Source organism: Labrus bergylta, chromosome 1 (assembly GCF_963930695.1).
Source record: "Labrus bergylta chromosome 1, fLabBer1.1, whole genome shotgun sequence".
Taxonomy (NCBI): Eukaryota; Metazoa; Chordata; class Actinopteri; order Labriformes; family Labridae; genus Labrus; species Labrus bergylta.
Genome location: NC_089195.1, coordinates 36,457,974 through 36,471,791, shown reverse-complemented (window position 1 = coordinate 36,471,791; position 13,818 = coordinate 36,457,974). Strand labels below are relative to the sequence as shown.

Sequence of the window (13,818 nt, the reverse complement as noted above, 5' to 3'; positions counted from 1 at the left end):
ATTCATTTTAATTTACTGTTTTTACAACAACCAGAGGTAAAATAAGTCTATCATCAGGCTCAACGTCTGGATGTGAGGAGACGGTCTGGGCCGTTACGCAGGACAGAGACGATTGTTTTTTATTTGCAAGAGCTGCTCTTTGTGGCTCACTCCATAGGAAGCTTTGTTATTATCAGCCAAACTTTTGTTTTACATCAGTCAAGCCAGAAGAAACTGGTAAGAAGTGTGAAGAACTGAAGACCGTCAGGATGAGCGCGCAGTGCAGCGCCCCCTGTGGTTAAGTCTCGTAGCTTTCATACAATTCTGGCAACTTGTGAGCAAATAAAACTAAAGAAATATCGCTCCTTCGATCTCTCTTGAAAACCTGCATTCTGTGTCACCTCTCTCAGGTGTTCAGCCTGTTTGCTGATTAGCGTAATGCAGGAGCAGCTCGTGCGCTCAGCCACTCCTCTTTTTTATGATGCTCCCTGCTGAGAAGATAATTCAAGTGCCCCGTTTAATTAATATTCGTATCATGATATCAACCTTTACGTTGCTCATTTTAATACAATTCGGGGAAAATACATATTACAAAAATTTATTTTATAAAAAATCTCAAAATATTTTTCAATACATTTCCTCCTTCTTCCCAAAATGTCTCGCGGGCCGTATGTTTGACATCCCTGCCTTAAAGTGTCTCCAATCACAGGCTGCTGTTTAAGACGTTTTGCTGATTCGTTGTCGGGAGACTCAAAACATCTGCTCCTTCTTCAATACATCGTGACACTGAGCAAAGAGCAGTGCACGCGATTCTCTCCTCTCACAGCTGAGACGTTTCAAACGGACAAGCTGGTTCCTGCAGCTCCTTCAAAATAAAAGCTTTTATTGTGATGCAGCATCTTTAAGAAGCTCCGGTACGTTTGTTTGTTTATCAGAGAAGAAGCTCCAAACTATTCACATTCTGAGCCACGGAGAGAAAATGACAAACTATTGAACCAATCAGATTTTTACAAAGGCTTGTTTGGGACAGGCGGGCACAATCTGCACGTCAGGTTGTCGCCACGATTGAAGATTGTTAAACATCGATTTGATTGTAGTGTAGTTTCAACACCATGGCAACAGAAACAGAGTAATGGATAACTTCCTGTTTTTAATCGGCTAAACTCGCAGACTGAGTCATGCACACGTCTCGGTAACGTGACTGATTTGTGTAATTTAGACTGTGCTGTCTCTCTGGGTTAAAAATATAATGAAAAAATATCATTCAATGAAAGAAGATTTTCATGATCTCATTACTGGGAGAACTGGGAGTCCGTGGACACTGTTTGCTGAAGACAGTGAGGGGGGGATGAGGCAGCTGAAGCCGGTCAGAGGAGTCTCTCCCCTCATTAAAAATGAGAGAGTAAGTGAAGGTAGAGCGACAGCGCACGAGCAGGGGGTCTCACTTTAGCTCCGCCTCCCCCGCCCCGCCCCCTTTCTTAAATCTCTGCAGACTTTTCTCTCAGTCTTTTTATTTTCTCTTGTAAAACATTTGTCGTTCTTGTGCATGAGTAACGTTAGCATCAGGAAGTGTTCCATTTGAGCATCTTTCCAATACACTTAATTATTCTGCTTTGTAGGCAAATTAATATTTCAACACATTCAGCCGTGAGTTGTGATCGCATTAAATACTCTACTCACCAAAATATATGTACGGCTTAGTGTTTTACAAAGACGAGCAGCTCTAAGTGACCAGGGCTGAGTCGTGTGCTCAGTCTATTCACAACAAGTCCAGCTGCAGAAAACACTCTCTCTGCTGACCACTTACATTTCTCCTCACTTTTCACAGCACCTCTTCTTCCTTTAGTAGTGATAACAGCAGTTTTTCTGAGTTGTAAATGTGACGGGCGCCCTCTTTTGGTATGAATTGGTATTACATGTGACCGCCGGTTAAACTGTAAACAGATCGTCAGTGAATACATTTCTAATCGGTTAAATTCTTAACGGCGATTAATCGATAGATGATTAATCATTAACATCCCGAGTTCAGAACAATGACCTTCTGTGTGTTTGTTGATGTGTTTATAACGGTTTTATACCTCATACATCGTGTTATCTGTCGATGTCACTCCTGATTCTGTACTTACCGTGGGAACTCCTTGGTCTGGTGACTCCAGCTGTCCGGCGGTGCTGCACCGTGCTGCGCTCTGAGAACTCAGCCTGTGGGTGTTGACGGATGAGGGAGTGGACACACAAAGCACACGTATCTGGTGGACGTTCTGGGTCATACGTGTCAATCAGTACTTACTCAGTACTTACTCAGACCTCGTCTTCAACAACAAGTTTATTTAGAAGTTTTTGTTTCAAAATCACATATTTACAGATTTCTTTGACTTTTTATCAACACTATCATACGTACAGCAGAACTCAGTCAAAGAGACACCAAAGACATTTCAGACAAATATAAACTTATTGAATTAATGTCTTCTACAGTCTTTTCCTCTCGATCTGAAGTTGGAAGTCAGTGAAGTTTAAAGGGTTAAAATAAATGTTATCACATAAATGATGCGTCTCAATGATGAGCTGAGTCAATCAAATCAGTTTGTTACCTGCTGTGTTTACGAGGACAAACCTCTGAACTATAAAGTCAATCAACGAACACGATGATCTGATTCTGTCAAATATGTCAAATATTATAATAATAATAATTTATACTTTATTGATCCTGCGAGGGGAAATTCGTTTTTACACTCTGTCTAGTTAACATGCTACACAAACATAGGCCGAAATACACACACATGCACAAACAGGATCCTGTGGACATGCACTAATGGAGAGGTCTCAGAGTGAGGGGGCTGCCCACAGTGGGCGCTCCTGAGCTGGTGGGGGGGGGGGGGAGGGTTAGGTGCCTTGCTCAAGGGCACCTCCGCAGTGCTCAGGAAGTGGACTGGCACCTCTCCAGCTACCAGACCAATTTCCGGACTTGCCAGCGATCCTCTGATTCCCAACCCAAGTCCCTACAGACTGAGCAACTGCCGCCCAAATATACCGTGTTGTCACTAAATAGGATGGTTTGTACTCGGATGAGAATCAATACATGAAGTCTTTGATTATTTCACACTGACAGGAGAGATGACCAGAGGTGCAGAGTTTTTACCTCCTTCATTAAGATAGGGACAGAAGTAAGGGAAGAGTTTCTCAGTGAAGGAGCAGTCTGTAAAGGAGTAGATCAGAGCTGCAGAGTCCACATCATAAAAGGAGACCAGACCCTCCTCATAATCCACAAACACCCCCACCTTCTCAGGACGACACTTCAGAGAGAGACGGACTGAAGGGCCAGTACAGGCTTTATATTCATTTCCATTTCTCAACCATATACTCCAGAAACCTTTCTCAGGACTCAGTGTGATTTCTCCCTTCCTGTTGATGGACTCTCTGACCACTCCTAAATCCCAACCAGTCTGTCCTTTAACCTGAACCTCGAAGTAAAATCTGCCTGAAGAGAAACTCTGCTTTCCTAAAACACTAACACAAAGAGAGAATCTCTCTGGGTTGTCTGGAAGATTCTTCGTCACGTCACCAAGATGAACTTGTTTCCCATCTTCAGACAGTATGAGATCAGGATGTGCTGTATCAGGATCAAGAGTTACATCCACAGCATACTGCTGGACTCTCTTCAGCTCAGCTTGATCCAACAACTTCTTCATCTCTTCACTGAGAGTCTCCTCCAGCTGAGCCACAGCTTTCCTCACAGTCTCCTCATAAAGTGGTTGACAGACATTAACCTCTGTCCAGTCTTTGGTGGGTGGAGCAGAGTTAACAGACTGGACTCTCTGGATTAGATGGAGGTGGTCTTCAGAGCGTGAGAGCTGCTGCACCTCAGTGCTCCTCTTCATCAGCTCACAGATTTCCTGCTCCAGCTCTTTGATGAAAGCTTCGGCCTGTTTCTCTGTTGTTTTCAGCTTCTTGTCGATCGTGTTGATGAACTCGGCCCGGCCTCTCTCAACAGACTCCTTCAGAGCGGTGAAGACTCGAACACCTTCTGCCATCTCTCTGTCTGCATCGTCCTTACTGAGGTCCACTGAGTGTTTGATCTCTTGAATCTTCAGTTGTCTTTTCTGGATCATCTGCTGAATTTCAGCCTCTGTCTCCTCTAGCTCTGCCTTCTTTTCTTCATATTCTTCTTTCAGAGGAACAAACTCGTGTGTCTTGTGGTCTAAAACAGAGCAGAGCATGCAGACACAGGTCTGATCGGTCTTACAGAACAGCTCCAGAGGTTTATCGTGCTTCATACACATCCTGTCCTCCAGGTTCTCCACAGGGTCGATCAGCTGGTGTCTTTTCAGACGTGAAGCTGTCAGATGAGGCTCCAGGTGAGTCTCACAGTAGGAGACCAGACAGTCTAAGCAGGACTTCAGGGCCTTCAGTTTGGGTCCAGTGCAGGCTTCACATAGAACTTCTCCTGGTTTGGACTCTTGAAGCTCTGAGCTGCTGCTGCTGCTGGCTTCCTGCTGAGCTTTGTCTCTGAACTGACCAACCATCTCAGAGAGCAAAGTGTTGACATGCAGCTCAGGTCTTGTGTTGAAAACCTTCTTACACATTGGACACCTGTACTGGTCGCTGGTGTTCCAGTGTTCAGTGATGCAGTTTTTTCAGAAGTTGTGTCCACATGGTATGGTGACAGGATCATTGAACACATCCAGACAGATGGAGCAGAGAAACTGATCCTCAGACCGATGATAGTTTGCAGCAGCCATATCTACACAAAGTGTAAGAAAGAAAAATATTAGATTAATTTACTCGCAGGTTTAGACAGCAGGTGATCTGCGTGATGACAATCCAGTCCAGGCCTGACAGTAGGTGAGTAACAGGATATATAAAAATCTGGAAATTTGTGTTTAGTAGATTTTTTGTTTGTTTGTTGTAACAATGCTTCTTGGCAATAAACATTATACTGTTGGAAAGCCCGTTTATTGCTCTTTTAAATGTTGCCACATTTGTAAGGAACATGCATTTGTGGGATGAGCAGCAGAGCTGAGGATGTGGGTTGTGCCCATGAAAAACATGACTTGAATGAAAACAAATTTCACTTCCTTCTCTGCTTCCTTCAAATTAAAAGCCTAATTTTTGTTTCTCCATGTCAAGCTTTTATTGTGAAACAGCCAGAGGAAATAGAATTTAGTTTGGCAGCAGGATGTTATCAGTAAACAACAACGATACAAGGAAGTTAGAAATAAACCAAAGTCCAAATGAGAGAACCTCAGTTACACACACACACACACACACACACCCACACACACACACACAGTTTAACAAGCTGGAGTATGAAGAGAGAGTGAAATGAAGAGTTGAGTGTAAATCCTGGTTGTTCAAAGTGTAAACATGATCAGCTGTACTCACCAGTGTTTGCAGAGACTCTGCTGTGTCGTTGACAAAGATTGGATGAAGTTAGTTTAATTTCTTTGAAGAGAAACGGAGACCTTTCTGGACGGCTGCGTGGTCGACACCCTGACAAACTTTAAGTTTCATTTCTTCAGAGTGACGCTGAAGCTCTCCTCCCTCACCTGTGGCTCCGCCTCTAACTGCAGCTTGTTTCTTCCCTCTGAGTCACAGGGCTGTTGTGAAATACCAGCTTCAATAGACTGATCTGATCTGATCTGAGAAGAGGAAGAGTCTCATTAAAGTCGTCGTATCTTCTTTGTGAATAAGATACTCGAGTTCATTTATTACAGTCACTCTCGTATCAGGAGAGTTTGGTGCTTGTTGTGGCAGCAGAACAGAACTGATCACTTCTTGTTTCTTCATGTTGGGCTCCATCTAGTGGTCGTTGTGTGTCATAGCAGCAGTCAGAGGTCTACATGGAAACCTGTTGTTTCTGCAGCAGTGTAGCAGGAGAGTCCTGTAGGAGTGGTCTGACACCACCAGGCCTGTGTGGTTTCTGGAATTGTTCAGAATTGAATTATTTTCTGTATTTATAAACCCAGCTGACAGACTGTCAGTGATGGAGTTTAGTTTGAAACAATAAGGTCAACATAGAAGAGTAAAGCTTCATTCTTCTTCCTCGTCTTGTTACCTGTGAGAAGAACAAACAGCTCAGATGTCTCGGGATGTAAACCTGAAGTGTTCTTCCTGGTTTTTATTCATGCTCTTACGTGTCTCTAACGTGTCTGAATTGAATTGTTTGATCTTCAGAGCTCTGCAGCGTGTCAGGTCATGATTTGTTTTGTGTGTGTGCAGACGTGAAGAAGCAACAGAAGAAGAAGAAGAAGAAGAAGAAAGGGGAGGAGGAGGAGCGCACCGCTGAGGAGGAAGAAGAGCTGGAGAAACAAAAGGTCAGAGGTCAATGGCTGCAGCTCCACGTGAGTTTATCACATCTGTAAATATCACCTGAAGACAGCATCTCAACGTGTGTGTGTGTGTGTGTGTGTGTGTGTGTGTGTGTGTGTGTGTGTGTGTGTGTGTGTGTGTGTGTGTGTGTGTGTGTTTTCTGTGTGTGTGTGTGTGTGTGTGTGTGTGTGTGTGTGTGTGTGTTTTCTGTGTATGTGTGTGTGTGTGTGTGTGTGTGTGTGTGTGTGTGTGTGTGTGTGTGTGTGTGTGTGTGTGTGTGTGTGTGTGTGTGTGCAGGCGGAGATGGCCCTGCTGATGGAGGACGAGGGCGACGAAGCCAAACACAAACACTTTAATTACGATAAGATCGTGGAGCAGCAGAATCTGAGCCAGAAGAAGAAGAAGCTGCTGAAGAAGAAGGGGGAGGAGCTTCAGCAGGAAGACCAATTCCAGGTGGGTGTGATGATGTCACAGGTCGTGCTGCTCCAGCTGAATGTCCTCCGGTTTCCAGGACTTGACTTTAGCATTCGGCCGCTAAATGTTCAAACTTTTGTTTTGACCACAATCGTCCCGTTTAACGTGTTTTGATCTGATTTCAAAGATGAACAGTCGACCTGAAGAAGAAATAAATATATAGACGTTCATTTCCCTCTCTCGTGGTGTGATGGAGTCAAAGGAAGGCTGTTAGCGCTGTGTTGACTAAATCGTGGTCATGACGATGTTGTAACATTCTCCCTCTCTCTCTGTTTGTGCGTCCAGGTGGATGTGAAGGACCCTCGTTTCCAGGCCATGTTCACCTCCCACCTCTTCAACCTGGACCCCTCCCACCCCAGCTACAAGAAGACCAACGCCACGCAGAGCATCCTGACGGAGAAGCAGCGCCGCAGAGACGAGGAGCAGCGGCGCCTGGAGGACGGGCTCAGAGATCAGGGGGAGGGAGCCGACAGGAAGCAGGTGGCGGGGAAGAAACGGGAAAAGGACCGTGACGCCGCGGCGGCGGTCGACCTCACCTCGAAGAAAGCGATGGACCCGAGTCTGTCTATGCTCGTCAAGTCGATTAAAAGCAAAACGGAGCAGTTTCAGGCTCGCAAGAAACAGAAACTGGTGTAGGTGGAACTCTCAACACAAAAGTGTGCAGACCGGCAGAGACTGGGAGAAGTCCCAGCCTGCAGGAACAGTTTCTCCTGATGAACTCTACTTCCTGTTTGATGTTTTTATACAGAAAGAGACGCCACAAAGTAGAAGAAGGTGCAGGAAAAAGTGAATGGTGCTGCATCACATGCTGTGAGAATGTTTTATTTGGACAGTTTCTTCACACAGAACTCTTAAAGAAGCCCTGCAGTTATTTTCAAACACATGAAGAAGAAGAGAGCGACGCCCTGGACCTCAAGAAACACGTTCACCATCATGACACCGAGGTTTTTACTTTAGTAAATCACTTTTCACATTTCAGCTTTCTTTGGGGGAGATTGTTCCTCCAGCAGCTGTGAGCTGATGTTTCTGTGAGCTGTCAGCATCTTACCCCGTTTCCACGTACTCCAAGAGCGTCGCGGTCGGTCAGCGCCGTGCACGGTCAGCGCCGTGCACTACACCGCAGCTCACCGCCACTCTACTCAATGATCGTGTTTCCACAGCGAGCGCCGCGTTTCAAACACGCTGTGAGTCTGTTTCTGACGGAGCACGCTGCAGGCACGCGTCAAGCTGGACAGGAAGTCAGACGAGGAAACGCACAGAGTGCGCTGTCAATTTCAAAATAAAACACAACATACGGACTCCTGATCGTATTTTCCATCACTCGTAGTCGGAGTAGTTCTCCTGTGAAGGATCCAGTGGGGGCAGAGTGCGCCGCCCGATGGAGCAAAAACCGCGGCGCTGACAGACCGCGGCGTGCACGGAGTGTGTGTGAATTGGGAGTGACAGAGTGACGCTGTTTCTAAAGTGGTGAAAAGTTTTCTTTCTTTAAATGAATGTTTCTTTGGTAACTCGAGTTCCAATAAAGAGAAGTTTGTGATGTGAAGATGATCTGGCATGAGGATAATTTTATCTGCAGGTCAAATGAAGATGACAACATAACATCTTGTGAATTCTGTGTTTCTGATTGGTCCTTTGGATTCAGCAGAACGCCCTGCAGTCATCACGTCCTGGAGCTGTCAATCAAACCAAGTCTCCACATTCTGCTTCCCTTAAAGCGTCTCCAATCACAGGCTGCTGTTTAAGATGTTTTGCAGATTCTTTTTCGGGAGACGGAACGATTTGTTTCTACTTCAAAACCAAACCGGGTCGTGTTCTCCGCAGCTCGTTATTCAGACCCCGCTGTGATTGACAGGAAGTGTTCACACATCCACCTTTTTGTCCTGAAGCAGGTGAGGAGGAGCACGCTGCTGCTCCTCAAAACATCTGCTCCTTCTTCAATACATCGTGACACTGAGCAAAGAGCAGTGTACGCGATTCTCTCCTCTCACAGCTGAGACGTTTCAAACGGACAAGCTGGTTCCTGCAGCTCCTTCAAAATAAAAGCTTTTATTGTGATGCAGCATCTTTAAGAAGCTCCGGTACGTTTGTTTGTTTATCAGAGAAGAAGCTCCAAACTATTCACATTCTGAACCACGGAGAGAAAATGACAAACTATTGAACCAATCAGATTTTTACAAAGGCTTGTTTGGGACAGGCGGGCACAATCTGCACGTCGGGTTGTCGCCACGATTGAAGATTGTTAAACATCGATTTGATTGTAGTGTAGTTTCAACACCATGGCAACAGAAACAGAGTAATGGATAACTTCCTGTTTTTAATCGGCTAAACGCGCAGACTGAGTCATGCACACGTCTCGGTAACGTGACTGATTTGTGTAATTTAGACTGTGCTGTCTCTCTGGGTTAAAAATATAATGAAAAAATATCATTCAATGAAAGAAGATTTTCATGATCTCATTACTGGGAGAACTGGGAGTCCGTGGACACTGTTTGCTGAAGACAGTGAGGGGGGCATGAGGCAGCTGAAGCCGGTCAGAGGAGTCTCTCCCCTCATTAAAAATGAGAGAGTAAGTGAAGGTAGAGCGACAGCGCACGAGCAGGGGGTCTCACTTTAGCTCCGCCTCCCCCGCCCCGCCCCCTTTCTTAAATCTCTGCAGACTTTTCTCTCAGTCTTTTTATTTTCTCTTGTAAAACATTTGTCGTTCTTGTGCATGAGTAACGTTAGCATCAGGAAGTGTTCCATTTGAGCATCTTTCCAATACACTTAATTATTCTGCTTTGTAGGCAAATTAATATTTCAACACATTCAGCCGTGAGTTGTGATCGCATTAAATACTCTACTCACCAAAATATATGTACGGCTTAGTGCTTTACAAAGACGAGCAGCTGTAAGTGACCAGGGCTGAGTCGTGTGCTCAGTCTATTCACAACAAGTCCAGCTGCAGAAAACACTCTCTCTGCTGACCACTTACATTTCTCCTCACTTTTCACAGCACCTCTTCTTCCTTTAGTAGTGATAACAGCAGTTTTTCTGAGTTGTAAATGTGACGGGCGCCCTCTTTTGGTATGAATTGGTATTACATGTGACCGCCGGTTAAACTGTAAACAGATCGTCAGTGAATACATTTCTAATCGGTTAAATTCTTAACGGCGATTAATCGATAGATGATTAATCATTAACATCCCGAGTTCAGAACAATGACCTTCTGTGTGTTTGTTGATGTGTTTATAACGGTTTTATACCTCATACATCGTGTTATCTGTCGATGTCACTCCTGATTCTGTACTTACCGTGGGAACTCCTTGGTCTGGTGACTCCAGCTGTCCGGCGGTGCTGCTCCGTGCTGCGCTCTGAGAACTCAGCCTGTGGGTGTTGACGGATGAGGGAGTGGACACACAAAGCACACGTATCTGGTGGACGTTCTGGGTCATACGTGTCAATCAGTACTTACTCAGTACTTACTCAGACCTCGTCTTCAACAACAAGTTTATTTGGAAGTTTTTGTTTCAAAATCACATATTTACAGATTTCTTTGACTTTTTATCAACACTATCATACGTACAGCAGAACTCAGTCAAAGAGACACCAAAGACATTTCAGACAAATATAAACTTATTGAATTAATGTCTTCTACAGTCTTTTCCTCTTGATCTGAAGTTGGAAGTCAGTGAAGTTTAAAGGGTTAAAATAAACGTTATCACATAAATGATGCGTCTCAATGATGAGCTGAGTCAATCAAATCAGTTTGTTACCTGCTGTGTTTACGAGGACAAACCTCTGAACTATAAAGTCAATCAACGAACACGATGATCTGATTCTGTCAAATATGTCAAATATAATAATAATAATAATTTATACTTTATTGATCCTGCGAGGGGAAATTCGTTTTTACACTCTGTCTAGTTAACATGCTACACAAACATAGGCCGAAATACACACATATGCACAAACAGGATCCTGTGGACATGCACTAATGGAGAGGTCTCAGAGTGAGGGGGCTGCCCACAGTGGGCGCTCCTGAGCTGGTGGGGGGGTTAGGTGCCTTGCTCAAGGGCACCTCGGCAGTGCTCAGGAAGTGGACTGGCACCTCTCCAGCTACCAGACCAATTTCTGGACTTGCCAGCGATCCTCCGATTCCCAACCCAAGTCCCTACAGACTGAGCAACTGCCGCCCAAATATACCGTGTTGTCACTAAATAGGATGGTTTGTACTCGGATGAGAATCAATACATGAAGTCTTTGATTATTTCACACTGACAGGAGAGATGACCAGAGGTGCAGAGTTTTTACCTCCTTCATTAAGATAGGGACTGAAGTAAGGGAAGAGTTTCTCAGTGAAGGAGCAGTCTGTAAAGGAGTAGATCAGAGCTGCAGAGTCCACATCATAAAAGGAGACCAGACCCTCCTCATAATCCACAAACACCCCCACCTTCTCAGGACGACACTTCAGAGAGAGACGGACTGGAGGGTCAGTACAGGCTTTATATTCATTTCCATTTCTCAACCATATACTCCAGAAACCTTTCTCAGGACTCAGTGTGATTAATCCCTTCCTGTTGATGGACTCTCTGGCCACTCCTAAATCCCAACCAGTCTTTCCTTTAACCTGAACCTCAAAGTAAAATCTGCCTGAAGAGAAACTCTGCTTTCCTAAAACACTAACACAAGAAGAGAATCTCTCTGGGTTGTCTGGAAGATTCTTCGTCACGTCACCATGATGAACTTGTTTCCCATCTTCAGACAGGATGAGATCAGGTTGTGCTGTATCAGGATCAAGAGTTACATCCACAGCATACTGCTGGACTCTCTTCAGCTCAGCTTGATCCAACAACTTCTTCATCTCTTCACTGAGAGTCTCCTCCAGCTGAGCCACAGCGTTCCTCACAGTCTCCTCATAAAGTGGTTGACAGACATTAACCTCTGTCCAGTCTTTGGTGGGTGGAGCAGAGTTAACAGACTGGACTCTCTGGATTAGATGGAAGTGGTCTTCAGAGCGTGAGAGCTGCTGCACATCAGTGCTCCTCTTCATCAGCTCACAGATTTCCTGCTCCAGCTCTTTGATGAAAGCTTCGGCCTGTTTCTTTGTTGTTTTCAGCTTCTTGTCGATCGTGTTGATGAACTCGGCCCGGCCTCTCTCAACAGACTCCTTCAGAGTGGTGAAGACTCGAACACCTTCTGCCATCTCTCTGTCTGCATCGTCCTTACTGAGGTCCACTGAGTGTTTGATCTCTTGAATCTTCAGTTGTCTTTTCTGGATCATCTGCTGAATTTCAGCCTCTGTCTCCTCCAGCTCTGCCTTCTTTTCTTCATATTCTTCTTTCAGAGGAACAAACTCGTGTGTCTTGTGGTCTAAAACAGAGCAGAGCGTGCAGACACAGGTCTGATCGGTCTTACAGAACAGCTCCAGAGGTTTATCGTGCTTCATACACATCCTGTCCTCCAGGTTCTCCACAGGGTCGATCAGCTGGTGTCTTTTCAGACGTGAAGCTGTCAGATGAGGCTCCAGGTGAGTCTCACAGTAGGAGACCAGACAGTCTAAGCAGGACTTCAGGGCCTTCAGTTTGGTTCCAGTGCAGGCTTCACATAGAACTTCTACTGGTTTGGACTGTTGTAGCTCTGAGCTGCTGCTGCTGCTGGCTTCCTGCTGAGCTTTGTCTCTGAACTGACCAACCATCTCAGAGATGAAAGTGTTGACGTGCAGCTCAGGTCTGGTGTTAAAAACCTTCTTACATATTGGACACCTGTACTGGTCGCTGGTGTTCCAGTGTTCAGTGATGCAGTTTTTGCAGAAGTTGTGTCCACATGGTATGGTGACAGGATCATTGAACACATCCAGACAGATGGAGCAGAGAAACTGATCCTCAGATAGCAGAGAGTTTACAGCAGCCATATCTACACAAAGTGTAAGAAAGAAAAATATTAGATTAATTTACTCGTAGGTTTAGACAGCAGGTGATGTGCGTGATGACAATCCAGTCCAGCCCTGACAGTAGGTGAGTAACAGGATATATAAACATTGCACAAAAAATCTGGAAATTTGTGTTTAGTAGATTTTTTGTTTGTTTGTTGTAACAATGCTTCTTGGCAATAAACATTATACTGTTGGAAAGCCTGTTTATTGCTCTTTTAAATGTTGCCACATTTGTAAGGAACATGCATTTGTGGGATGAGCAGCAGAGCTGAGGATGTGGGTTGTGCCCATGAAAAACATGACTTGAATGAAAACAAATTTCACTTCCTTCTCTGCTTCCTTCAAATTAAAAGCCTAATTTTTGTTTCTCCATGTCAAGCTTTTATTGTGAAACAGCCAGAGGAAATAGAATTTAGTTTGGCAGCAGGATGTTATCAGTAAACAACAACGATACAAGGAAGTTAGAAATAAACCAAAGTCCAAATGAGAGAACCTCAGTTACACACACACACACACACACACACACACACACACACACACACACACACACACACACACACACACACACACACACACACACACACACACACACACACACACACACACACACACAGTTTAACAAGCTGGAGTATGAAGAGAGAGTGAAATGAAGAGTTGAGTGTAAATCCTGGTTGTTCAAAGTGTAAACATGATCAGCTGTACTCACCAGTGTTTGCAGAGACTCTGCTGTGTCGTTGACAAAGATTGGATGAAGTTAGTTTAATTTCTTTGAAGAGAAACGGAGACCTTTCTGGACGGCTGCGTGGTCGACACCCTGACAAACTTTAAGTTTCATTTCTTCAGAGTGACGCTGAAGCTCTGTGGCTCCGCCTCTAACTGCAGCTTGTTTCTTCCCTCTGAGTCACAGGGCTGTTGTGAAATACCAGCTTCAATAGACTGATCTGATCTGATCTGAGAAGAGGAAGAGTCTCATTAAAGTCGTCGTATCTTCTTTGTGAATAAGATACTCGAGTTCATTTATTACAGTCACTCTCATGTATCAGGAGAATTTGGTGCTTGTTGTGGCAGCAGAACAGAACTGATCACTTCTTGTTTCTTCATGTTGGGCTCCATCTAGTGGTCGTTGTGTGTCATAGCAGCAGTCAGAG

The 13,818-nt window shown here is 44.7% G+C and overlaps 3 protein-coding genes across 3 annotated transcripts; 1 reads left to right on the top strand and 2 right to left on the bottom strand.

Annotated features, from left to right (window-relative positions):
* Window positions 1–2,284: 2,284 nt before the first annotated feature.
* Window positions 2,285–4,727, bottom strand: LOC136180494 (E3 ubiquitin-protein ligase TRIM21-like). The gene has a single exon (XM_065960452.1). It carries the CDS (start codon window positions 4,557–4,559, stop codon window positions 3,069–3,071), a length of 1,491 nt encoding a protein of 496 aa, XP_065816524.1. The 5' UTR covers window positions 4,560–4,727; the 3' UTR covers window positions 2,285–3,068.
* Window positions 4,728–7,024: 2,297 nt separating this feature from the next.
* Window positions 7,025–8,302, top strand: LOC136180495 (ESF1 homolog). The gene has a single exon (XM_065960462.1). It carries the CDS (start codon window positions 7,075–7,077, stop codon window positions 7,393–7,395), a length of 321 nt encoding a protein of 106 aa, XP_065816534.1. The 5' UTR covers window positions 7,025–7,074; the 3' UTR covers window positions 7,396–8,302.
* A 1,926-nt stretch (window positions 8,303–10,228) lies between these two features.
* Window positions 10,229–13,511, bottom strand: LOC136180491 (E3 ubiquitin-protein ligase TRIM21-like). Its single transcript, XM_065960415.1, has 2 exons — window positions 13,377–13,511; window positions 10,229–12,651 (listed from the first exon to the last, which is right to left on the bottom strand). Exon 2 carries the CDS (start codon window positions 12,647–12,649, stop codon window positions 11,003–11,005), a length of 1,647 nt encoding a protein of 548 aa, XP_065816487.1. The 5' UTR covers window positions 12,650–12,651; window positions 13,377–13,511; the 3' UTR covers window positions 10,229–11,002.
* Between the last annotated feature and the right edge of the window lie 307 nt (window positions 13,512–13,818).

Bases quoted from the DNA above. Each gene is read 5' to 3' on its own strand.
- LOC136180491 (XM_065960415.1), bottom strand. From the start codon at position 12,649: ATGGCTGCTGTAAACTCTCTGCTATCTGAGGATCAGTTTCTCTGCTCC.
- LOC136180495 (XM_065960462.1), top strand. From the start codon at position 7,075: ATGTTCACCTCCCACCTCTTCAACCTGGACCCCTCCCACCCCAGCTAC.
- LOC136180494 (XM_065960452.1), bottom strand. From the start codon at position 4,559: ATGTGTAAGAAGGTTTTCAACACAAGACCTGAGCTGCATGTCAACACT.